The sequence below is a fragment of the Orussus abietinus genome, unplaced genomic scaffold (genome assembly GCF_000612105.2).
Source record: "Orussus abietinus isolate OABI.00-Male unplaced genomic scaffold, Oabi_2.0 scaffold15, whole genome shotgun sequence".
Classification (NCBI taxonomy): Eukaryota; Metazoa; Arthropoda; class Insecta; order Hymenoptera; family Orussidae; genus Orussus; species Orussus abietinus.
The window spans coordinates 1,884,236-1,912,032 of record NW_019396010.1 but is presented as its reverse complement, the minus strand read 5'-3'; the positions used below and the strand labels follow the sequence as shown (position 1 = coordinate 1,912,032).

Here is a 27,797-nt window from a genome sequence, read left to right as displayed (position 1 = left end):
TATAAATGATTGAAACCAAACATGTCATTGAGATTTTGAAGAAATGTTTGAGATATCTTTTAATGAAATCCACAAGAAATCTGAAAAAATTCCTCGCTCGAGATATTTAGCAAAGATTGCAAAGAAATATATAGAAATTATTCTACGCTACTAGGTTAGCTTCGATGAAATAATTTCATGATTAATCTCGACTCGAAGGCACTCGATGGATCGATCGGATCTGGATCCGGTCGGGGGGGAAGTTTCGAAAGGTCGGCTCCGAAGATTAATGCCGACCGCGGTGACACTCCTCGTTATCACCGACACCGATGGCTTGTCATCGATATCAGTTAGCTCAAATTATGTCCCCAGACGTCGGGGCTCTCCATCCAAGGTTTCTGGGTCCTCTGCCGGATCTCGATCGGCGGATTCTGGAGTACTCTCCTCACGATCCGTTGCGAAACTTTTGCGGAATCCTGCCCGATCGGAGTTCCAGGAGTCCGCTCGACTCGGCGCCAAGTGGTTCGGCACGAAGTGTAAATTATTCAGCACATACCCTCGGAAAAAGGAGAAATGATACGTCGACGGATTCGACATTCCCACTCCCATACCGCGTTCCACGAATAATTATCGTACATTCCTGGTACGGTTGCGATGCTTTTGCAGCGCCTGTTCTGGACTTAAGTATCCGATGGACAGCTTGGCCAACTTAACTAACATTTTCTATAGATCTTCAACTATTCCGTATAGTACTCCTTGGTTTCGCGTATTGGGCTTGAAGACCATACGAACATGTTTGCAATGTCGCGTCATTGATCAACATTTGGAAGTCTTGCACGAAACTGTTAATTTCGCGTGCGAATGTTGATTGCATGAACTCGAGAATTGGTTTGCAAGGTAGAAGCGTTTCTCGATGTAAAAAAAGAAAAAAAAAATAACACGAAAATAAAAAATATTGGAAACTAGGCAACTCTTCGAGATGAAGATTATATAAGTATCCATATCAAACATGTTTGGTTGCAATGTCGCGTGCGAAAGTTGATTGCATGAACTCGAGAATTGGTTTGCAAGGTAGAAGCGTTTCTCGATGTAAAAAAAGAAAAAAAAAACGCGAAAATAGGAATTTTGGAAACTAGGCAACTCTTCGAGATGAAGATTATACGAGTATCCATTTCAAACATGTTTGGTTGCAATGTCGCGTGCGAAAGTTGATTGCATGAACTCGAGAATTGGTATGCAAGGTAAAAGCGTTTCTGGAGGTAAAAAAAATAGAAAAAAAAAAGAAAACGCGAAAATATGAATATTGGAAACTAGGCAATTTCTCGGGATGAAGATTATATGAGCATCCATTTCAAACATGTTTGGTTGCAATGTCGCGTGCGAAAATTAATCGCATAAATTCAAGAATTGGTATGCAAGGTAGAAGCGTTTCTCGATGTAAAAAAAGCAAAAAAAAACACGAAAATAGGAATATTGGAAACTAGGCAACTCTTCGAGATGAAGATTATACGAGCATCCATTTCAAACATGTTTGGTTGCAATGTCGCGTCACTGATGAACATTTGGAAGTCTTCTACGAAACTATTAATTTCGCGTGCGAAAGTTGCTCGCATAAATTCGAGAATTGGTATGCAAGGTAGAAGCGTTTCTGGAGGTAAAAAACGCAAAAAAAAAAATACAAAAATGCGAAAATAGGAATATTGAAACCAGGCAACTCGTCGAGACGAAGAGAAAGAGCAAAGTCCGAAGCTCTTCAGAGCTCGTTAAAACACAAACAATAAAATGGACGACGTGGAGGAAGGGCAAATCTCGGCTCTCCGGAGAGGCATTTCGTTAATCGGAATTTCCTGGAATTCCCGTTTTAATATCTCGGTGCCGGGATCATCGGAGGCGCACTTATGCCGCGGGTGTTTCCATGAAACGACTCGAGGAGGATATCGGCAGAAACGATTCCGGATCCCTTTCTGGAAGTGGATCGAGGCGACTAACGCCGAGTCCAAAGTCGGGCAACGTCGAGAGGCGAGTCATCGCGGGGAATGCCGTCGAGGAAGGAAGACGAAGGAGGATTAGCGGGAAAGAGGAGCGGATGACGCGGCTTTCTTGGAAGCCCTGAGGACGTCGTGACCGTGCACGAGATCGTACATCAGGGTCACGGCGACGGAAGAGGAGCATTCGCGTGTCGATGCGTCCTACGCACCCAGTGTGAACCCCTTCGAGGTTCCCTAACGAGAAATTGATCCAGCTGTAGATCCCCCAGGCCTTGGACATCCGAACCATCATTCCCTATAAGTTCAAGCTGGACATTAAGCCACGCATTGAGATCTCTGCAGGTCGACCTGCGCCCAATCGTTTGAACTTGTGCTCGATCCTGGAGCTGGTTGCGACCACGGTGAGGTCTTCAAGAAATAAAATGAAGTCCCTGAGGATTAGTAAAGCTTTGATTTTACAAGTTTTTCCATGATTTTGGTCGTTTCGAACGTTGCCAATTAATTAAGCGTCAGATGGGACATTTGTGCCCATAATTATGAAAGTGGTCTAAGTCAAAATTGAAAAAAAAAAAATGAGTTTATCAGTTATTTCACGCCACATTATTTGAAATTAAATTAATTCAATGTAATTTCGAAACAAAATATATATGACTTAGACCACTTTCATAATTATGGGCACATTTAATCTCGACCTGCGCCCAATCGTTTGAACTCGCACTTCATCCTGGAACTGGTTGCGACCATAGTGGAGTCTTCAAGAAATAAAATGAAGTCCCTGAGAATTAGTAAAGCTTTGGTTTTACAAGTTTTTCCATGATTTTGGTCATTTCAAACGTTGCCAATTAATTGAGCCCCAGATAGGACATTTTCAACGATTTCGGATACTTCGATCTTCATCGATCAGCTGATCCTGGTGGAGGTCCCTCGACCCCGCCAAGACGAAGTCCGTCAATGAATCTAGAAATGGATCTCCTTTCTCGGAGACAATTTGTAGGTGAAATTACCGAAGCGAAACCACTGTTAACGAGTCTATACTTTCCTATATTTACAGAATATTAATCGGCTTATTATTCAAAGCCACATGTATAATCCTCAAGGAGACGTACATAAAATGCATCCAAGTGTTCCGTTCTATGATCCTCGACCAAGTGCAATTCCTGTCCACTGTAGGGACAGTCTTGGTCTATCCGTATCAATTGTTTAAACAATGTAGCAAAAAACAATTCTCTCGTTTTCCCAGCCATGATTCTTGTAAGAGGCCCGCCCATGGACCTCTGATAATTCCCTTTGCCTCTTTGAATGATTTCCTTGAAATTTCCCTCTCGAAGGATTCCACCCTCGGCCGGGAACTGAGAAGGAGAAGCGCCCGGTAGTCGGAGGTCGGAGGTCGAGGAGCGGCTTTAGGTCGACCCGCGGACGCGTGACATAAGACCCTCTCACCTCGACCTCACGTCGGACACGACCGGCAGCGCCGACTTCTCTCTAGCTCTCGCGGCCTTAGCACGCCGGACAGGCCATTTCACATTCCCACGTCCTTAATATAGATTGTTGATACGCGCGGCAGAGAGAGACGGATGTAGGGAGCGCGCGCGGGAGGGAGAAGGAGAGAACGATGTCTCGGCGGCGGCGGAGATGCCGCGGATTAAGGCGAGACGAGAGAAATGGTTCGCGGCGGCCGGGTCGTGTGAGTGCGAGAGAGAGGCACCCATGCGGGCCGCCGGGAGTTGGAGAGAGAGGGCGACACTCGGGGCACAGGTGCTGCGCGCTCGGAGAGAGCGACGAGGAGGGGACCAGCGGAACCAAGCGCGATCGAGCGAGAGCGACCCGCGGGTCGCGACATTAACGCCTGCCAATTTCCGAAAGCTTCTCCCACCGTCTTTACGGCCGAATGTGGCGAATCCGTGGTTTATCGTGCCCTTTATCACGAGATGATGCCGCTGACCTTTTTGTCTCCCCGCGACGACCGGGGAAAAATCGGGAAACCACGTGATCGATAACGTCCTCTTCCCCGTCCCGGAGAAAAAACAAATATTCATTGAAGAAAAGATATATTTTGCTCATTCGGATAATCATTATTTCCCTCGAATTGTCATAATTAGAAAAATCCGAAGGATTACCAGGAGGCGTCGTCGGTGGCGGTGGCCCACAATGTGACGCCTTGTTTACCTCGTCGACTTCTGGTTTAGAAACCCGCGACAGATTCCGGTCACGCGCGGGAAAATGTCCTGCACTAGGCGGTCTTTTTTCCTTTTTTTTCCTAGGAAATTGTCGCCGCGCGAGTGATCGACTTACCGGCCCGTCATACCGATGGCATTCCTCGGGTCGGCTGGATCATCTATTGACCAACCGCCCTGCGGCCTGGACCGCCCGGAATTCCAGTTTCCCGGGAAATTTTCGCAACCCCCTTTCCGCAGCCGTCCGGGGAAAGAAACTCGCGAGCCGAGTCGGCCGAGGGCAAAAAACGCGTCTCCAGGGGGCCCATGATGGTTGCGCCTGCTAAGACCGGACAAAGCTTTTCCGGGCCGCGTTATGGCGCTACAAATCGGTTCGGGATTCCTTACGTTCCAGCTGATTTGAGATAATCCCCGGCTTGGAGTAAGGCTTGGCGGCCGATTTGTCGCCCCCCGTAGATGGGCGCAGATCCCGAGCCGAGTCCTTTCGCGTTCGCCGCGGGACCTGTTCCACGGCGGACCGGACTCAAGGAACTGCAAAAAGTTGCAAGACCGTCCGTGCAACCCGCCACCTTATGCAATCCGCGAATCCCGTTGCCCTAGGTCAGTGGTGGAGTCACCAACGACCATTTTAACATTTAAGAAACTTCTGGGAGGATCGGGATTTTCCTAGCTGTCAAGGCTAGCTCTATTTTTATGTGTCGGCATACCCAGGCAGATCATGCCCTAGGTCAGTGGTGGAGTCACCACCAACCATTTTAACATTTAAGAAACTTCTGGGAGGATCTGGATTTTCCTAGCTGTCAAGGCTACTTCTATTTTTATGTATCGGCATGCCCAGGCAGATCATGCCCTAGGTCAGTAGTGGAGTCCCCACCAACCATTTTAATGTTTTTGAGGGTGTGGGAGGCTCTGAATTTTTCTAGCTGTCAAGGCTAGCTCCATTTTTTATGTATCGGCATACCCAGGCAGATTATGCCCTAGGTCAGTGGTGGAGTCCCCACCAACCATTTTAATGTGCTTGAGGTTCTGGAAGGCTCTGAATTTTCCTGTCTGTCAAGGCTAGCTCCATTTTTTATGTATCGGCATACTCAGGCAGATTATACCCTAGGTCAGTAGTAGAGTCACCACCAACCATTTTAACATTTTCGAGGTTCTGAATTTCTCTAAAGTCAGAGAACCGATTAGAGTCGAAGAAAACCAAGTTTCCACGATTTCCGAATTTATCTATCTGAACAGCTCTGGTTGTAAGAAAAAAAGTGCCATAAACAAAACTCAACATGACAGAAACGTCTACATCACCGAAACATTAAAATGAACCTATTAATTTCGTTTGTTCCTCAAAATGGATTCACCCAGCCACCAATTCCAGCGACGAAAGGGCGTAGTTTAAACAATTGTATGTAACTGGGAAAAATGGCAGGGAGATTGCAGAAGTAACTGCGGTTAATTTGAGAGCGTGACAGGATTTACACCTCGAGGTGCATTGCCATATACACACATTAAAATAAACCTGTTAGTTTCGTTTATTCCTCAAAATGGATTCACCCAGCCACCAATTACACCAAAGAAAGGGCCTACTTTTAACAATTGTATGTAACTGGGGAAAATAGCAGGGAGATTGCAGAAGTAACTGCGGTTAATTTGAGAGCGTGACAGGATTTACACCTCGAGGTGCGTCGCCATGGGACGCAGGATTCTTCTATAGGAGGTGTCGAAGTGTGGCAATTCGACGCCTCGTTCACTCGAATCGAAGCCTCGAGGGGGAGCCACGATAACGAGATATCGCCTGCGGAGATAATAGACACTTCTATAGAGATGGCAACAGGTGTTCTCGGGAGATGAAAGAGACGCAACGGGAACTGGTAGCTACCAGCTACCGTAGTTGTGTTCCACGTCGCGGTTGGATCACTCCGATTGCTCCTAGAGAAAGATGCTCGTCCAAGTCAAAACTATCAGCGATCCACAGATCGAAGTGACCAACCCTGATAAGTCCAACTTAAAAGAAAAGGGTCCGAAAATTTAAACAAATCCCGAAGGGGATGTGAAAGTGGCATCCGAAGAGCCATTCATGAATTACGAATCGAGGGTACCGAGTCGTTTCAAACTTCCAACATGAGGCTGTAAGGAAGGTCCTGGCGCTGATGAAGTTTCTTAGTTTACAACAAATTTTAAAAATATATATATGGAAATTTCATGAGTAATGTTTCAATCGATTCTGGGAAATTAGTTTGGGGAAAAGTCTCATGAGAACTCTCTGACGGCAGTTCCAAATCGTCTTAACTATCTTGGGATTATTAGAACAAAGGTCGGTGATAGACAATTGGGATTTCACTTGGCCGGGGTCAAAGTTGGGGTCGATGGGAATCCTCGAGCCCGTGGAATCGGATGCTGGAGCTCTCTCTGAGGATAAACGACGAGATATCGCCCGGGGAGATAATGGGTGCCCCCTGAGAGCAGGAAGCGTCCCTAGCAACGGTTGCTGCAACGGCAAGGTACGCGATGACGCTCGGTTTCTCGGGCAAGATGGCACCATGACCTCTTTCACACAGCCGCAGTGACAGCCACGGATCATCTGGCGTACGAGAACCATTCTCGATTCCCCTCAGCATCCACTCGGACCAGACGATCTCGAGATCGCTACCGGAAGATTGCGCAAAGCGAACGCTCGAAAACTCTCCTTCTGGCTTTCCAGGGATATCACTCGCGAGGCGACGTCCACCTCGCTAATTACTCCCAGACGTGACTTAACTCTTTGATGACTCGAGGATCTTTAACGAGTGCGCCATACGTGTGACGTCTTAATGCAATCTAGGGACCCTGTGCTCAGACAAGGAGCGGTGACGGTCAAAGATGGCCATCGATGGACGAGATGGTCAACCATGGTTAACGATAGTTAATTACGGCCGCTAATCATGAAACATCTTCCTGAAACCTTTATTCCAACTGGGCGCACAAAATCCCTTATGATCTTCCAACGATTCTTCCAAATGATCTCAGGGATTTGTCGGGTGAACTTTATCGATTTTCAATTCAATGGGGCAATTTCTAATCGCTTAGTTTAAGTTACGAACATTGCTTGGGATTGCTCCATAGGAGTGAACTGTGAACAGTTTCTGAGGAAATCTCCTAGGAGCGACAGGATGGGTATTGCGTGGTTTCGAAGAAGAATCTACAATCTAGGCCCGTTCGAATCTCCAGTCGTACTTATCTAATCGATTCTATAATTTATTACATATATCCGAAGCTTCACCCGCTAAAAGGCACTAAATACCACCGAATGGAAGGTTCACTTTATTGGTCCCGCTTGCCATAAAGTAGGTTTTACATTTGTCGGCACTTAGAACTCCGAGAACGGTCATACCATCATTCCGGGGACCATTGATAAAACGATACCCTCGCATTCAGCGACTCTTCTAACATCCGACACGGTCGTTCGATCTTACAATTTAACGCGACGCCGTGAATTGTGCACTCCTGAAGTCCGTCCTCTGTCTGGGAGACACTATGCTAATTGCGAGCAATTTGCACAATTTCCCCGATCCGATCTCGGCGGCTATTTGTCAGTTAAACCTGTCCAATTTGGAGATCAACTTAATTCACCTGATCAGCACCAAGGAACCTTTTCCAGCGTAACTTCCACATACACGAGTCACTTCCAGGACCTCCACGCAGTAGACTTCGATCTCAAGATTACTGATCTAAGATCAGAAGATCCAAAACAAACTAATGAAGCAGCGAATTCAAACGAAGGCAATCGATTTGAAAAGCAATCCGGAAATCGTTAAGGAAGATGAGCCATAAGTCTACTTAAAACCTGTAATGGTTAGCCTTAATTGAAATGCGAGATATTTCCAGTCCTTCTAGTTATACACCTGAACTCAGACTTAATTTTTGTACTAGGGCACTGGGAGACATCAATGCCCTCCCATCCTGCACAGGCGATGCCGCATCTGCAGGGGAGGCATTCATGTCCGCCATTGTACAACACGCGGGATTTAACAGCAACGCATGAAAGCTGAAATAGGATCAGAAGAGTCGGAATTAACTTAGGACCTCTGTTGGTCTCAAATTGATTTTAACAAGATATACTTTCATAGGTTTGAGGTCCAACTTTGGACATTTAATGTAGCAGACATTTCCGTTTTTTCTTCTCGTAACCCTAAAGTAGAACTTCATTCGAACAAAGCAGGACGTGCAAGGTTGAGATGGGGACTTAAAAGAGCGAAGCAGGACGTGCAAAGTTAGGATGAGGACTTAAAAGAGCGAAGCAGAACGTGTAAAGTTAGGACGAAGACTTAAAACAGCGAAGCAGGATCAAAAGAGCCTAAAGTAGGACTTCATTCGAACAAAGGAGGACGTGCAAAGTTGGGACGAGGACTTAAAAGAGCGAAGCAGGACGTGCAAAGTTAGGATGAGGACTTAAAACAGCGAAGCAGAACGTGTAAAGTTAGGACGAGGACTTAAAACAGCGAAGCAGGATCAAAAGAGCCTAAAGTAGGACTTCATTCGAACAAAGCAGGACGTGTAAAGCTGGGACGAAGACTTAAAACAGCTAAGCAGGACCAAAAGAACCTAAAGTAGGACTTTATTCGAACAAAACAGGACGTGTTGGGACGAGGACTTAAAAGAGCGAAGCAGGACCAAAAGAGGTCATACGCAGGCTCGAAGGAGCGCTAAACTTTCAGTTGATCCTGGAAACGCTTCGCGACTCAGGGCGCAGCTCTTCTTGGCGTTTGCTGGGCCTAGTAAATGGTCGAATATCGAAGTCGGGTCGATCGAAGCTCACGGGATCCGAGCGCTTAGAAAGAGTCAAAGGCAGGATCGTAAATTAGTGCTCGATGACCGTGCGAGCTCGGGGCCGTGGCTTCGGACGGCGGGATCTTCGGGTAGTTTTATCGCCGGCCGACAAGCGTTTAACTTTACGAGCGACCACGCCGTATGCTCACCTAGGCACGGGCATGCTAATTCTCGTGACGTGCGTAACATTAAATCCTGACGTTTAATCCGGTAGAAACGCGCGTGGCGTTTAGGTACCGTCGACCCTTTACGGTTCGGCCGTGCCCAGAGACGCCGCGAGCAGCGAACCCTTCGCCATTAGAGATCCTAGCTCCATTCGGCGCACTTGGCGGCTTCGAAAAGCGATATTTCAGATCATCCCGAGATCATACGGACGTTTATCGCGGAGGCTGGTTACGTTACTCCGGGGAAGCTTCCCCGGTTGCTTCCTCGTTGCCGATCTGCCCCCCGGGTCTTTCGATTCCTCTTCCTTAGCGTTACGTTTATCTCGTCCATATTTTTTAGTCACGTGGGTCTTACCAGCGTCATCGTAGCGCAATTAAGTCAAAGTACAGAGATGGACCTTTCTGTATCTGGAATAGTCTCGACGATACGTGGCACTGGATTAAAAGTCATTACTATTAGGTAGGATTAGTGAAAATATCAATCATTGACACGTCGGTAATCTTTTAGGTCCTGGATGTGTCGTTACGTTTATCTCGTCCATATTTTTCAATCACGTGGGTCTTACCAGCGTTGTCATTAAATACCTGGCGTCTAAGTACCACAATTAAGCAAAAGTACAGAGATGGACCTTGCTGTATCTTGAATAGTCTCGACGATACGTGGCACTGGATTAAAAGTCATTACTATTACGTAGGATTAGTGAGAATGATATCAATCATTGACACGTCGGCAATCTTTTAGGGAATTGATAGTTTGGGATTGGATGATTATTGTGTGGAGTATGTGTCGCTGCAATCCTCTATTTTCACTCATGGCGTTGATCCAATGCGTGGGTCCTCGAGAAGGCGTCGTTTCCGTTATTGATATTGTGACCATATTGTTAATTTTAATGGGTCTTAAATGTCAAAATGCTTTAACGGCGATTCGGTACTTCGGGTCGTTAAAATTAACGATGTGAATTCATAATGGAGTGGTTTGTGTAGGCCGAGTAGGGAAGGGTCGAAGATTCGTCCAACGTACCGACGATTGAAATCAGTACTATACCAAAAACCATGATTCGATAACTGGGGTAGATTAAACGCCGTTCACCGCGATTCCCTACTTATTAAGATCATTGATATGAAATATTGAAAGGGGGACCAAAAAATGACCAAGCTCGAACTTTATCTGTTGCAGTCGTTTTTTGGAAGGACGTACAACAACCTGAACAGCATATCGGAGTGCAAAAACGGAGGCGTCTGCGTAATCAACAAGAAGAACCGCACCGCGTGCAAGGCCTGCCGCCTGCGGAAGTGCCTGATGGTGGGCATGTCAAAGTCGGGCTCTCGATACGGTCGCAGGTCGAACTGGTTCAAGATCCACTGCCTGCTGCAGGAGCAGACGAACGGGGGGCAGAGTCCAGGGGCACCAGGAGGGCCATTCGGGCCAGGCTTTCTGCCGGGTTTCCTGCCCCCTCAGGGAGGCCAAGGCCAGCCGGGGATCTACTCCAAGGACGGCAAAGAGCGCGCCTCTCCGAGCCAGGAAGACCTGGCGCTCCAGTCGCACCTGCTGCACGTGGCCATGCTGAAACAGGAAAGGGAACGAGGTAACAAGTCCCCTCACCCGGACGACATCGCCCTGCAGAACCAGTTGAGGTTGCTGGCCTGGCAGAAGGAGCGCGAGAGGGCGAGTCAGCAGCAACCCCCAGGGACGCCACCTCGGGAGGCAACTCCACCCGCGGGCTTCTACAAGCACCCTGCCTCCTCCTCGCCCATGTTCCCCGTCAACTTCGCCCAGAAGGACACCTCGACGAGTCCCCCGGAGGTCTTCAGACCGTTCCTGCCCAGCTACAAGAGGGCGGCCGACACCCCCAGCGACAGCGGCGCGTCCTCCGTCGACGGCGAGCACGACGAGTCCAGGAGCAACTCCGCCCTGAGCTACTTCAAGGCCAGCACCTCGCCGCCGTTGTCCGAGAGGGAGTTCCCCCCTAGGAAGATCAACGCCACGGTGACGCTGACCACCGGCTACCATCCCCACCAGGGCCTGGGACTGATCTACCCTCCACCTGGACTGGTCACCCCGGCCGCGTCCCAGCACTCGCCGCGGGGTGGCGACCTGCTGCTGGTCAGCCCCAGTCCTGGAGGACTCGCCGTGGAACAGGACGAGCCCATCGACCTGAGCGTGAGGTCCACCAGGAGTTCCCCTAGACCCAGCCAACCCACCCATCGCCCTGATCATGGGGCCCCGGACTCCGGGGGCAACCAGGACCAGGCCAAGGAGGAGACCACCGCTGCCAAGAGCAAACCCCTCGACCTCACCCTCGGCGTCAAGAGGCCTGCCGAGGTGCCCCTGTCCCTCTAGGGAATCTCCCTAGCCTTGGGAGCTGGGCTGGTCCCGATTTTTGTCGCCTCGACTCCCCTTCCCATGGTGACTTCCTCGACCTGACGGAGTCCTACATCTGCCAAGGGATGTTTTCCCGATCTTTGCGAGTCTCCACCATCATTTTGGCAGATCTGGATCCTCGGGAGACAGATGATCCACCGCGATGGAGGGATGCCGGGGGGCCAGTTGCAACCCCATCATGAAATGTGTTCAACCTGTACATATCGCCATTGTCATACACGCGCGCTGATTAATTTATTTTCTTCTTCCCGAGTAGATACTAGGGCATTCGGTGTGCGAGAGGAGGGATGCGTGGAGGAATGAGTGACGTAGGTTTTTTAACTTGGAGGATTTCCCCTAGGATGAGGGGGTACATTATACATACTTACGCGTTTATATGTACATGAACGAGGGTGCTGCAGGCAATATATACGTGTATATATACGTTCATAGACTCGTGGATACTTGGTCAAGTAGCGGAGTGCCTTAATATATATAAATATAAATATTCTATGTATACTTATACAGAAAATATATATACTTCGCTCGGACGAGGCATCGAGTCGTCTCGTCGAAGACGTCATACGCGTCAGTTTCCCCATTGTTAATTTTCTTTTAATTTTAATCACGGAATTTCGACTCACAGTATGTGACACAAAATTCATACTAATTGTCCGCAGTAGTAAAGAAGATGGAAAAGAAAAAATTAGACGAGCGGAATCCATGGAACGTCCGAGGGAGGATACGCCCGGAAGAGTGATAAACGTCGCGAATTAGGTCGTCGATGTATATAGTCCTCGATGTATATAGTCGGACAGGGATATCGTTAGTGAGCCCTATAATCGCGATATCGCCATTTTGCTTCTACTTCCGGCGCAATGTCCTCCACTAAGCTAAGATGCGATCCTTCATGTAAATATTCTATGGTAAGTCCGCAATGGCGACGACGAAAGCAACGATATAAATATTTTTCTTTAATCTATTAGCGACGTCTACTGATTATTCCCCCTTTACATTGCTCTTCCTTAATCCAGCCACAATTTCATGACCCCGAGAAGGACCTCTTTTCGTCCTGCTTCCCTCTATTATTTTCTAATTTATTTCAACGAGGTCTACTTTATGCCTACGAGAAGATATGGAAATTTCTACCATTGAGGTCTGAAGGAGAATTTCATACATTAAAGTATATCATGTTAAAACCTACTTGAAATATATAATTAGGGATCCTAGAAAGGGAGACCCATCGAAAAATGATAATGAACAGTTTCATCCTTTCCGGAATTATTGGTACATTTTCTCTGTCATTCTTCGCGCTTCCACGAGCGGAAAATCGCGAACCGAAGACGTAATCAGGTAATCGTCGATTTTAATACTGGAAATCACGTAAAAGTGCAAAATGAAATCACTGGAAATCATTAATGTTAACATTTTCATGCCGATGTCCCTTGTTACCGAATCACATAGTCCATCACATGAAATCAGAAACGATCTGTTTTCATAGGAGAAAATCCTTTCCACGGATTTCCAAGTGAATAGTCCTTCTCATAGTCGCTACCAGAGACGAATGACCGATGCAAATTCATTACTGTTAACATTTCCACGTCGACATTCCTTGTTACCAAATTACATAGTCCATCACATGAAATCAGAAACGATCTGTTTTCATAGGAGGAAATCATTTCCACGGATTTCCAAGTGAATAGTCCCTCTCATAGTCGCTACCAGAGACGAATGACCGATGCAAATTCATTACTGTTAACATTTCCACATCGACATTCCTTGTTACCAAATCACATGAAATCAGGAACGATCTGTTTTCATAGGAGGAAATCATTTCCACGGATTTCCAAGTGAATAGTCCCTCTCGTAGTCTCTACCAGAGACGAATGACCGATGCAAATTCCGACACCTTGCGGATGCGTTCCTGAAAGCGAGAAGATGCGAGGAGAGGAGGATGCTGGAAGGGTTCCGTACCCACGCGCAGCCTTGAGAGGTGGACGCCTTTACGCGTCCCTGCTGACCCGAGGTACAGGTACGTACCAACATCTACCACGAGAGCCAAGGCGAATGCCATTAATCAATTGCACCAGGTAGCTTCGATTGCGAAATCCGCACTCGAGTTACGGATGCCCTGGCCCCGCCATCGTGACGTTCGGCCTTGCCGGGTTAAGTCACGATTCTTTCCATCGCGAGTCTTTCGACTCGCATCCGGGACGGAAAGGATAGGTCGATTATGCGCGAGGTTGCCTTTAACCGAAGAAAAAAGGAAAGAAAAAAGAAAGAACAAATCTAAGGTTCGCTTCTAAACGAACGAAGTACCGCGAAAGACCAGAAGACGCGCGCTACTGACCACAAGAACAATGATATGAAATCATCTGAATAAATCCACGATGACAGTAGGTAGCCAAATTACACATATTAAACCACGTAAACTATTCATATACGTACTATAGACGTTTCATAGACGATATTACACTGTAATTACAAAAATGAAATGTTCACATTATTCATTTGGTGTTCATTAGAACCTTCCTTGTCATCGACCTCGGTCTGAGTTCCTGGCATAGGTGACAAAGGAAGGAATCAGGTGTCATAAGACGAAAAAATCCCTATAGTCAGGCGTTTTTTCTCCTTTCCAAACTGCACCATAAAACGCTCTAAGAGGTTGCCTTATCGGAGGCACGATTGCACAATCAAGCGGTAGACCTCCGAAGTCGATCGAATCGCCATCTTTACTCCGCCCGTTTCGAAACCGAAGCCCTCGGGTGAGGACTTTTCTTCGGGGTCTTTCCTGGGGGGGATTTCTTTCCAAAGAAGGGACCAGGGCACAACAAACGTCTCTACCGGGGGCAATGCGTCTTTGCGACTCTTCGCCGACTGGTTACTCCACGTCCCAGCAATAAGCAATCGCTAGGCCTCGTCATGACTCTATGCATGACGTTGGGCAACTACGAGGCACATATATGCGACGACTTAACCCGCGCATTGACTCCTGGTTGACTCTCTTGCGAAGTAATATTAATAGCGGGGTTAGACACCGGTCGAAACCGCGACACACGAGTCTCTTTCTTTATCTGGCGAGAGTGATCCCGGGGACAAAGAGAGGTGGAAACACACCCAGGGGACCGACAGAGACGGAGATCGGTCACGTTATAGGTGCATTCTGCATAATTGCGGCCTACGGTTGAATTCCCAAGTGCATGCCCTCGCTAATGTGTCCCGGGATTCTCACGCTCCTCCGGCTGATGCCAATGGCGAGGAAAAATCCAATCGGCGAAATTCGAGGCTGATAAGGCTCGATAATAGGGATGCTGTCGCTTATCTCTCTGTATATATAGAAGTGCCGAAGAAGGAAGTGGCCTGGAATCGCAATCTCACTGCTGGTACATTGTACTCTGCCTATTGATCGTACACTGGGAGACATCAATGCCCTCCCAACCTGCACAGGCGATGCCGTACCTGCAGGGGAGGCATTCGTGTCCGCCATTCTACTATGCAGTTGGACTGGAATTGTTTAGATTAGGTGAAGATTAATATTCAGGATTAATTTCTGCACGCCGTGGAACAGGTGGATGCGCGATTGCACAATTATACAGCCAAGGTTCATTATTCATTACCTTGGAGATTCCTCGCGTACCTGACATTTATTTCAGGAACTCGAGGATTAGTCAAGGAAATGAGAGATCAAGAAAGTACTCGGGGAGAGTGGAAATACTTGCCTCTGGGATTTTATGAGAAAATGCCGATTCTCCGATGATGACGCTCTAGAAATTCTAGTTCATGTTGGGACGTTTTGTTAATTAATTTCTTGTTACTCGTTAATGTTTCGTTCATTAAATTGTCACGTATAGATATCCTAGAGATGAAATAGCGATGGAACTACTAAATTGCCATACCGTGGAAACACACCCTGAAGTGCGATGGGCCTCGCTGTTGGTTCGCCGCATAATTGCTGCCTACGATCGGATTCCTTCTGTAAACAATCGCGGACGCATTGTGCAATGTGCAGTTCTCATGCGTGCATTACTAGCGGCTGATTCAGAAAGGCTATGACGCCTCCCGTTGCCATTTCATTTTTCTATATACGAAAGAAGGAGCTATTGCGGAAATCAGAACTTCTCTTTCCTGTGGACTGGCATAACGTGGGGATAAAAAACCAGCATAATGTCTGATGCAATGTCAATGGCTTTTTGAGGATATTCAGGAGAAGATACAGAGAACCTACGTACTTGCTTCCTTCATTACTTTCTTTAGAGATTCTCTTTGATTCGTTCGACACCCTGCACTTCGCATATTACTGTACACTGGGAGACATCAATGCCCTCCCATCCTGCACAGGCGATGTCGTATCTGCAGAGGAGGGATTCATGTCCGCCATTGTACATTACACTATGTATCATATAAATAGTCGATTTGATTAGTATTTATTTCACAATTTTTATTTATGTAATTAATCCTGAATTTGCTAATACTGCATTGTATACTATGTAAATGATTATTCGATCAGTATTTATATTACGCAATTTTTATTTATTTAATTAACCTCGCATTTGCTAATATTGCATTGCATACTATATAAATGATTATTCGATCAGTATTTATATTACGCAAATTCTATTCATTTAATTAATCCAAGCTATTTATTATTTCAATTATTGGTCGGGCTAAGGAGTAAAGTCTAACATTCATTTGAATGGCCTGTGAGACGTCTTTGTTGATATTTTCACCGAGAGGTGTCAGGCTGATATGGGTGAGGGGCTTAGGGGCTCGTGATAACACAAGGTCGGTCAGTCTATCAGGAACGTGGGACGAGAACAGACGTGCCGTAGTAAACAAAAATCCAGGGAGGTGAACAAAGATCCAACGACGTCGTATGCCGTTTGCCATCTTCTCAATGATCGAGGAGAGAATCATCGACTTATCAGATAAGAATTTCAATGAATAATTCTAAATAAAATCCATTATGTCGCAAGATCTATTGATTTCGATCCATAAGTTAGCGCAGAGATTCATAAAAGTTCAACAATTATTTTTTTGCATCAAATCAAACCACATTAATTGATAATGTCTTCTTCGGGGACGTTGATCACTTCTCCTCGCTTTTACGAGGAGTTAAGAATGCAATTGTTTTCCAAGGGAAATTTGATAGAAAATAATTTATTCGTGAATAATTGTTAATTACCAAAACTGAGGAATATTGTAAATGTGAGAAGCAATGCATTACGGAGTAATTTGGCTTGAATAATTTCCTTCATTTTATTCTATTCCGACCTAGAGATTAGTAAAAGTTCAACAATTTATTTTTTTGTTGATCATTTCTTGTCACTGTTAGACGGAGTTAAGAATGCAATTGTTTTCCAAGGGAAATTCGATGGAAAATAGTTTATTTATTTTTTTATTTTTAGAAAATAATTTATTCGCAAACTTATGGAACGATTCAATAATTGTTATTTACCGAAGGTAAAGGGAATATTGTAAATGAGAAGCAATACATTACGGAGTAATGTGGCTTGAATAATTTCCTTCATTTTATTTTATTACGGCCTGTCGGTTTATTATTAGGAACTAGTGCAGATAACAATCCCTTATTGCGAAAAAGCTTCCCAGTTACGGTCGACTCTCTTTCTCTTTCGGTATTCTCTGGCTGTCAATCCACAGTAATTGAAGTCAGTATAAATATTCGCGCCCATACGTGATTACATTTCCGTCAGTCGAAGAAGGGCAGAAGCGCAATCGTCGCAAGAGTCGTTGGGCGTAGGTAGTAATTATTGTATGTAGGCGGTAATTGCATGTCAGTGATAATTACGTCCGATAATCAACGTGTCCTGTCGGAGAATGGTCTCTAAAATAAAAGTGCTCGGTCTCGAAATTTCAGAGAAATTCCTAGATAGTACCATAAGCCCCCTCAAACGTATAAACAAAATTAATAATTATGACACAGAGCATGTCCGGGATATTACGTTCCGTCCCAATAAACAAGAAATACTGCAATACACGTTAAGAAGTGTAATAAAATCATCGTTACATAAATTTACGTCTATTTTACATTTTTTAACCAAGTACAAAAGAGGACGCATTTAAACCGTTTAAATATCCGCAAAATACACTAAATTAGCGAACGTCTATGACACGTTGCATTTACTTAAAAAAAATCATCTTATATCCATCAAATCAACATAAAACCATAACGAGGCTTAATTTCATACGATTTATAACGAGCCTAAAAAAAAACGGGAAAATCCAGCCGAGCTTAAATATCAACCAAATATATATATAACATAAAATAGACATTTATTTTTTACCCCGACATAACATTTCCACCAGGTATAAATCCTGCATACCAGTACGTTGCAATTACCGAGGTAACTCGGCGTAGATTTTCCGTGACATTTGAATATTTTCCCTATCCCTTTCCCGGGGTATAGATTTTACGAGGCGAGATTTTCCAGGTAATAAATTCGAGCTCCGGAGCTCACGAGCGTCGAAGTCGGTTACCCGGGTTGACGTATCCCCAGGACCCCCCGCGAACGCCGTGACCGGGCACGGGGTTAACGAGGGCCGATCGTATAAGATCTTTCCCAGAGAGCTCGGCGGCCCAATTAGAAGGCACGTAAAAGCTGGGCGCATAATCAGCAATTTGTATTGTCGAGGTAGAAGGCGATAGCGGGTGCCGGGGGGAGGACGGGGGGGGCCCGGGTTTAAAGGCCCCACTTTGCGGAATAACTTCATACGGCCGAGGGTTGCGGCGAGGGGTGCCTGATTAAGCTATGCAATCGCCAATTATCGGCAATTTGATCCGGTTATAACTTAATTTAAAGTAATTGGGCCGCTCTCCTCCGTTGCCCCGTCGCCGTTTAACGCCGAGGCGACCGTAAATTGGCGATCGAGGATGCGCCGACGCCGGCCCGGAGGGAGCCTTTCGTACCTCCTCGAGGAAAAATTCGACTGCCGGGAGATTGCCCTCTCGGTGAGAACCGGCCGGCCCCGGTTTCGCCTAAGGAAACCCGACGGACGCCCCGGGTATACCGATTATCGGACGTGTCGATTACACGTCTGGGCACACCCGGACTCCTGGACTTCTACACCTGACCCCGACTGCCACCGGGGGCGGATTTGTCGGGACGCGCGACGACACCCTCTGCATCCGAAAACGGCTCGTTCACTGGTTGGGAGAATTTTTTTTTTATTATCGAGGAGCCGGATCCCCTAATCCGGCTCCTCGATAATAAAAAAAAACTCCCCCTAGAGAATTCACTCGGAATATCGGGGATATTAATCGGGGATGTCGGATGGAAATCATCGAAATCTTTCGATATCACTAAACGGATAGTTTAGTTGTTGGATGAATTTTAATTAACGGGACGGGGCGGATCAGTGTATTCATTCAGGATATCGTCGAAATTATCAGAGTCGTTGGAAATCACCAAACGGATGGATAGTGGTCGGATGAATCTTAATTATTGAGACGAGGCGGATTAGTGGGGGTATTCACTTAGGATATCGTGGATATTAATCGTCGATATTAATCGTCGAGATCATCGAAATCGTTGGAAATCACCAAACGTTTAGTGATCGGATGAATTTTAATTATCGGGACGTGGCGGATCAGTGGGGGTGTTCACTCAGGATATCGTGGATATTAATCGTGGAAATGATTAAAACCGTTGGAAATCACCAAACGGATAGTTTAGTGGTCGGATGAATTTTAATTATCGGGACGAGGCGGATTAGTGGGGGTATTCACTCAGGATATCGTGGATATTAATCGTGGATACTATTCGTGGATATTAATCGTGGATATTAATCGTGAATATCATATGGAAATCACTGAAATCGTTGAAAATCACCTAAGCCCGCTTCTATCTTAAGGCCCACTATCACTTGCTCCCTAATCGTATTGTCGCTTATCATATGAAATCAAGGGAAATCGGTTTTCTTAAGTTCCGAGTGATCGAGGTGAGATGAAGAGATCCTCGATATCATTCCAAAACCTTTCTAAGCTTTTAACCAGTTTGAAATTACCCACACCCCATCTAAACAAATTAACCGCGACAGTATCGCCTCTACTTCTTCCTCTCTCACCAGTCTACATTAATTTCCTATCAACCCGTTATCAAATTTCGATTCCTCCTCGATTCCGGATTCCGTCGAGAGTTCCTCTCGGTACGAATTTCTTCTCCCAAGTCGGCTCGATACTCCCAAAGGTGGGAAAGGCGGCGAATCGCGAGATTGGAGACCGGACCAAAATGGAAGAACCATCTGGCCGAGTAGATTTCCACGTATGCGACCGATTCCCGGTCCACGGGAGAGATCTCTCCCTCGGTTTCGTAATCGCAACTCCAGGAGAGGAAGGCGCGCGACCGGCCGGCCGCCTGGGATCATTATGTCAACGGCCGGTTCCCGCCCGCTGACAAATTTGACAAGATACGTAATTAATCGCCTCGAATGACCACTAATAAATGCAGCGATCGGCTCATTAAGCCACGGCAGTTTCCTCCTCTTTTCTCCCCGATAAATTGGCCTCAAAGTCGTGCGACTTTTCACTGTCGCGCGCCACGTCTTTCCTTCTCTCCTTCTCTTCTCGCTTTTATGGGACTCCTAGGTGACTGCCGTTAGTGGAACATGGTAACCGGTGGTGGAAATCAATTCCTTATCGACCGGTCAATTTGTAATTCCATTATAATTTGAGGAATCTTGCCCAACGTACAATGGCGCCTCCCCTACAGACGCGACATCGCCTATGCAGGACGGGAGGGCATCGATGTCTCCTAGTGTACGCGGTCTCCGGTTCGTATTATCGCGGAAATATTGCCGCGATATGGGAAAATTATTACCACGATCGCGGATAAATAAGCATCGATGCGGGGATAAATTCAGGTGGGGCAGATCTTCAGCGGGGAATTCGAAAAACCTGTCGATGTGTATTTATTATCGGGAAGCGAGGGCACGATGAAATATGGAGAATCCAGGAATTATTATTCGGGGTCACCCGAGGGGTCAACGCTGATTGTCTGTACGGTATGTTACGTGTAATTCATTTTTATTACTGGATGAGTACTTGCACGTCTCCTGGGATAAGATTTCCAGATTTCGGATAATCCCTTAAGAACCCGCGATAAATCGGGTGATAAGATTCATTCTTAATTCGGTGTCGATTATTAAGAATTGCGGCAAAGACCGATATGTAGACTCGTATTCCAGATTATGGATATCCGTAATGGGGGGGGATAATTACGGGGCAAAACACTCTGGACCCGTTCGGTACCTATTAAAAGTAATACCTCCTGAGCAATTGTTTCAATTTATTCCATGCCCCTGGAGATTTGAGTCTCGTCTCTCTTCCTTGAGGTACCTAAAAAATGACGACTCCTAGCGTTAATCTCCCCTGACCAACCCCCGAACCCCGTGGGAGTGAAACTCGGGAAGACCTCATCTCCGTGGGGGGCAGGTTTCCCAGACTCTCCACCTGCCCGAGGGGGTGGTTCCCAGAAAGGTGGGAAAGAGTTCTCCCTACCGGAAAGCTTTGGGATAGCCCCCCGACTAGATTGTGCCGATGACGATGATGATGATTACGAGGATGATTACGATGATAACGATAATGACGATGATGAAGACGTCTCGGGACGGAGGCGTGCGTGCGTCTAATGATACCAAAGCGAAGAAGTACTCCAGAATGGATGGACAGCCAATTATATTCCAGGACTGGCCGGGACCAGTCCGTAACCGATGCGTCTCACCTATCTCTGGTCTCACACGTTTGAGCGTATTACGAGGAGCGGACGCATCCGTGCATACCTGTCTCCTACTTGCTACGTACCAGCTACGTACCCGATAGTACCTAGGGTACCTACATGTACGTACCTGCCACCTACCTCAGCCGTCCAGGCACGTAATGGCCGCGATGCCCGCAAGGATACCGAGGCACGAACCGTGAATTGGATAATTGCGATCGCGGGTGAACCCGGACCACGCGTGAACCGCCATGGGAATCCTGCAGGACCTACTGCAGGGACAAGGACGCACTGCCAGGTTTCGTTTTCACCGAGGAAGTCAGGGAAGCCCTTCTTCGAGAACGGATTGCTCTTCGACTTCGCCCGACGAATGACAATGGGTTTCGATGACAAGCAACGGCCTTGAAATTGATGATTTCCAATGGGAATCCTGCAGGACTTACTGTAGGGACAAGGACGCACTGCCAGGTTTCGTTTTCACCGAGGAAATCAGGGAAGGCCTTCTTCGAGAACGGATTGCTCTCGACTTCGTCCGATGAATGACAATGGATTTCGATGACAAGCAACGGCCTTGAAATCGATGATTTCCAATGGGAATCCTGCAGGACCTACTGCAGGGACAAGGACGCACTGCCAGGTTTCGTTTTCACCGAGGAAACCAGGGAAGCCCTTCTTCGAGAACAGACTGCTTTCCACTTCGTCCGACGAATGACAATGGATTTCGATGACAACCAACAGTCAGCCTTAAAATCGATGATTTCCAAGGACATCATTGCCAACAATGGCGAGAATGAAAAATATGAGATATTAATTGGACGCGGATTCTTCGTAGTTGCGGGAATTTATTTTGAGCGAAATAATTATTCTCGTAATTAACGAGACGTTTGGTAGAATTTTTTTGGTTCAATGAGGGTTCTTATTTTTTTTTTTTTTTTAGAAGTGTAGAATGAAAATTTCGACTCGGAGGAATAACCGTGAAATACGCGTACGCATTTATGGAGGAGGTAAAAACGCGGAGGAGAGGAGGTCGGTACCGAGCGACAAGCTCTTGGTACGGTACCGAGCGACAAGCTCTTGGTACGGTACCGAGCGGTACCCAGTGGTACTCTCGGTACCCACAGCACCTCCGGTCGGACCGGGCTTTTCCACACCACGGGCAAAGGGCCCAGGGTCACAGCCGCTTATGTAAACCACATACGAGCGCACACTATCTACCGATGCGCCGTTTATCTAATAATATTACGGTGCAGCGGCGCATCTCGCGGGATGCACTTCGGGATGCTCCTCGGGATGCTGGCCACGTAGGTAGGGCCAGGCACCGTTCTACGGGGGCGTGCGCACCGCTCGGATATAATCGGCAAGATTTCCTCCTGATACCACCTATCCGCCTATCCGAGGTACCCCGCGCGGCCTTAAACGGCGACGAGGGCAGAATTTCAAAGCGATTCGGTAAGAGATCGACCTCGACTTTACGCCTCGGCTCTTTAACTTCCACTCCAGTTACATGGCGAGATGCTCTTTGCGGCACTCGTTGCTCTCCAGCAACGAGAGATACCCCGTAGACGGAGGATATACGTTGTTTGAACGTTCCATCGCTCCTCTTTCGCGCTTGCGACTTCGATAGGACGATCCTTGCTTTATTTTTATCCTTATAGCTTGTCGGCAAAATTTTTTAAATTGTCATCTTTCTACTCGTGGTTTAATTTCCATTCGGGGTCTATATGCTGGAAATGATGTTCGTTGTGAAAAGCAACGAGAGTTACCTCATAGACGGAGGATATACGTTGTTTGAACGTTCCATCGCTCCTCTTTCGCTCTTGCGACTTCGATAGGACGATCCTTGCTTTTTTTCAAAATATCGGATAGCCTGTCGGCAAAATTTTCAAAATTGTCATCTTTCTACTCGTGGTTTAATCTCCATTCTATATGCTAGAAAAGTTGTTCTTTAAACCAATGAAATATTTCTTTGAGTAGTACCAAGGGTATATTTTAATTAAAAAAATATTACTATTTGACCGAAGTGAAGTGGAATTAATTAAATGCGAGGTTTCTTTCGAAGTGTCGCAGTTTATTTGGGCCCGTCATTATTCTTTGAATTAAAAATGCATTTTTTTGCCGCTGGTCTAAGAATTAGGCTATGAAATTTATGACCTTCCAGGTTCTAAGTAGTGTCAACTTTTCAACTCGGGTACTCTTAGCTGCCTCAGACTTTTTTTGTTTAATTTTTATTTTAGTAATGGATGTAAAATTATTGAAATATATTGTGTCAATGAGTGTTTAGGATGTAGTTTTTATAAGATTGATTGATATCGGCGACGGCAGGTATTACGTGCGTTGGTGCACAGGGGCGGTGCATACCGCACCTAAGCAATGCAGGAGTGCAAGTGCAGGAATGACTAGGAGGAATAGGTGATTGAATGACAGTTCGTTGTCGCAAGCATCCGTGCTCTATAAAGGTAACTGTTTACCGGTATTGAAAGGTAATATTAAATGTCGAGAATTGCCGGCCACGTTGTTACTCGCCGAGGCAGTTCAACTCCGGTTTAATTGCTTCCCGGGTAATTACGAGTAGTAATATCGCTTTATTGCACGTTGCTACCTAGGTATTAATATAATAATATTACTTCGAATCTTGTAAAATTCACTTCAAGTGTGGGACTTATCGCATGCCGTATGACGAATTCGAAAATGATTTCACCCCTTTGGTTTTTATCGTTTATTAAGTACTTTCTTTTTGTAATAGCATGGATTGTTAAGTCGCTCAGACGTAAAATTATGACTTCAAATGTGGGATTTACGGTATGCCGTATATTAAATTCGAAATTATAATGATTTCACCCTTTAGGTTTTAACGTTTATTAAATACTTTTTTTTTTGTAACTCGTCGGTGTTATGTAGAGTTTTTTATCGTTTGTTAAGTACTTTCTTTTTGTAATCGCACGGATTATTAAGTCTCTCAGACGTAAAATTATGACTTAAAGTGTGGTATTTACGGTATGCCGTATATTAAATTCGAAATTATAATGATTTCACCCTTTAGGTTTCAATGTTTATTAAGTACATTTTTTTTTTTTTGTAACTCGGTGTTATGTAGACGGGGAGGAAATTGAAGTCCGATTTCCGTCTCGAGTACGTGCACGCATAATTGCACAGGTGATTAGATCGCTCACGCGTAGACGTCGCGTGAATTGCACGACTTCGATCTCATCCTCGGAGATCGGTCTCAGGGTTCAAGGTTGATTCCTCAGTTTCTCGGATTTTTTTTTTTTCCCCTCTAAACGCCATGACACGACCTTGCCCGATGATTCCATACGTGGAAATCCTGCAATCGTGTTGTACCGATAATGGAATACCGATTACACTTGTAAACGTGTATTGCACTATTTCTTGTTTATTGGGACGGAACGTAATATCCCGGACATGCTCTGTGTCATAAATATTAATTTTGTTTATCCCCTAGTAACATAAAATAATTTCTAAATATTTCTTTGTAATCTTTGCTAAATATCTCAAGCGACAGATTTTTCAAGATTTCTTGTAGATTTTATTAGATATAAAGATACATTTTTTACTTCGCGACTGTTATCGGACACTTCATTTGGTATCAAGAAAGACGAGAAATTTTTCTAGGATTTTCGTTCCGCTATTTCATTATAGGAGCGAAACGTGTGAATTTGATTGTNAAGGTAAACCTTTTTCAAATCTTTCAAATGTCTGATAAATATTAACAAAACGCACGATATTCGTTAAATATATAGAAAATATAGGAGAAATATTTTCTGCTACTAGGGTGTGCATCCCGAAAATTGGCACACTGTTCCCATGTCCTTTGACTAATGGCAATACTCGTCATTGCGATTTCTACGGTACATGGGTCATTCACGTTTCTGTTTACGGTAATCCGCGGCCGTTCGCCGATCACCTTGTTTCCGAGGATCGATCGGAATCGATCTTGGTGCGCCCCTCCGTGAATCTTCGCGAAGTACCGCGGAGACGGAGTGTCCGCTCCTTTTTCGCGAAGCACGTGGCCAAGTTAATGAGAGAGAGAGAAAGAGGCGCAAAAAGCGACTCCGGGGAAAGGTGGCGATTTTCATCGAGTGAAATCATCCGCGATTCGCCGCTTCCTCGCTCGCGACCTTTTTCTCGATCTCCTACTCGGTTTCCTTTTTTTCTTTTTCTTCCTTTTTGCCCGGACCGATTGCGGCCAATAATGTCAATCGTAAATCCAGGTACGCCGTGATCTCGCATTCTAGACACCGAGTCGGCATTAGCAATGCCAAGTGCGTAGCGCAAATTTCAAATACCTCTTTTCCTGGATCTTAAGGAGTCTCTTCTAACCGCTTAATATGCATATCCTGAGAAAAATGAGGTACTTGAAATGAAATAAATGTACCTATTTAAAAATCGGAAGTTTGACTCGAGTGAAACTTTCGGTGGTTGAAATAATTACTTTCTTACGGGAATTAATAGTGAAATACTTTCGACTAAATGAAAAAATGTAGAAATAAGTAAAAGACTACTAGGCAAATACCTCTTTTCTTTTTTTTTAATTAGGCATCCGTGGGAGATTTTGCTCTCGATTATCACTTATTCTCGGGGCGTACTTAGGTTAAATCAGATCGTACGAGGATGTTCTTTCCCGTGATTGGAACGAGCTGGTATACTCCGAGTGAAAGAAGAGCAAGAAACGACTTCTTACTCACGAGTCCGTCGATTGCGCAACCAGCTCGTTGTATGCGTCAATAAGTGGCAAACAGCAATGGGTATATGTACACGCGTTCACCTGTGACTGGTCCGGACATACACGTAACAGTCGGAGGCATATAGCAAATCTCAAATCTCAGGTGGGGATTCTAGAGAAGCGATCGGAGGCGAAAGGTCGAATTGACTGGTGGTGGTATCATTTGATGATTGGTCAGAAAATCGATGATCTTTCATGCCTATATCTAATTTCCAGAAACGTCATCTGCTCCGTTTTTCTCAAATCCGTTCAAATTAATTCTTGAGAAGCGCTCGGAGGCGAAAGGTCGAATTGACTAGTTGATGATTGATCAGAAAATCGATGATCTTTCATGTCTATACCTAATTTCGAGCAACGTCATCTGCTCCGTTTTCCTTAAATCCGTTCAAATTAATTCTCGAGAAGCGCTCGGAGGCGAAAGGTCGAATTGACTAGTTGATGATTGATCAGAAAATCGATGATCTTTCATGTCTATACCTAATTTCGAGAAACGTCATCTGCTCCGTTTTCCTCAAATCCGTTCAAATTAATTCTTGAGAAGTGATCCGAGGCGAAAGGTTGAATTAACTAGTTCATGATATGTCAGAAAATCGATGATCTTTCATCTAGGCTCATCTGCTCCGTTTTCCTCAAATCCGTTCGAATTAGTAGTCCAACATTAAGAAAAAACATCCATACCAATTACGAGGCGAATAATTTTTTTTCCTTGCCTTTCATTTAACAATTTGCGATTCCACGGTGGAAAAGTCATCGATTGTTCCGTGAAAATTGACGCTATCGCGAATCGGTCGCGAATTTCGGGAATGTTACTCAGATCTCGCGGCTATTTTTTTTTTCCCTTTGTCTTCACAAAGAAGCAAAAAAAGACGGTTCCGTTTGGCGAGCATCGAGGAGGAAGCAAGTCGATCCCTTCTCCTCGATGCACTTAAATGCAAACAATCCCTCTCCACGTCGATTTAAACCGGGCGACCTTATATAATGTCGAGGCCGTTTTAATCTCTCGAGAGTCATTCTCGTCCCTCGCCTCTTCTCGATGGACTAATCGCACTGATTTCCTCGGGACGGGTCTCATCCTTCTTTTATGCAAAATCCCGGTTTCCTCCACCGCAGTGGCCATTGTGGCTCGAGCAAGAAAAAAGAGGAGGATCCGCCGAGGGCTCAGAAAAAAAAGCACGCCGCCCGTCTCGCCTTGGTTAATTATAATTAATTCCCGGCAGTGGAATAAAATCCAACGACCTGGCTAACATTGAAAATGCGCCGATAAAGCGAGAATTTCTATATAATTAGAATTAAAATCGGGGGAGAAAAGATATCCCGGGAGGCGAACTCCTTTCCTCGAGAGTTTCGTAAAGAGCCTCGGTTATCAGCGCTCGGGATTAATAAATCCCCTCTTTGGATCAATATTGATTAGACGGTTGGGTAATACTTTTATGTCCAATGTTGTTAAGGGAGAGATGGCCGACCAGATGATTTGCTCCAGTTAAACGGTCGGCGGTAAAAAGATGTCGTGCACGTAACATGTAATATGGTAATGCGCATTTCTTGTCCCCTAGTTGCACATCTTAGACGCCACTTTAATCGTGTACCGAGTAATCCGCAAATAGAGCTCGAGTTTCTCATTACCGGGATGACGTTCGAAACCTCTTCTTTTAGCTAAAAATCCTGATCTTGATGTCACTTGTTCTTATCTAATTATTTCACTGGTATTGTTAAACGATATTGCCAAAGTATCGTTAAAAAAAAAAAATTATGAAACGTACGTAAAATGACATTGCTAAAATATTGCCAAACCAAATTGCCAAACTATCGTTAGAAAAAAAAAAAATGATGAAGCGTACGAAAATATTGCCAAACTACATTG

The 27,797-nt window shown here is 45.5% G+C and overlaps 1 protein-coding gene across 1 annotated transcript in view; it reads left to right on the top strand.

Annotated features, from left to right (window-relative positions):
• The window catches only part of LOC105696554 (zygotic gap protein knirps), a 43,775-nt gene extending 31,360 nt beyond the window's left edge, over window positions 1-12,415 (top strand). Inside the window, exon 3 of the mRNA XM_012419119.1 lies at window positions 10,280-12,415. Coding sequence (XP_012274542.1) covers window positions 10,280-11,443 — 1,164 coding nt within the window. The 3' untranslated portion in view covers window positions 11,444-12,415. The remainder of the gene's footprint in view (window positions 1-10,279) is intronic.
• The last annotated feature ends 15,382 nt before the right edge of the window (window positions 12,416-27,797 follow it).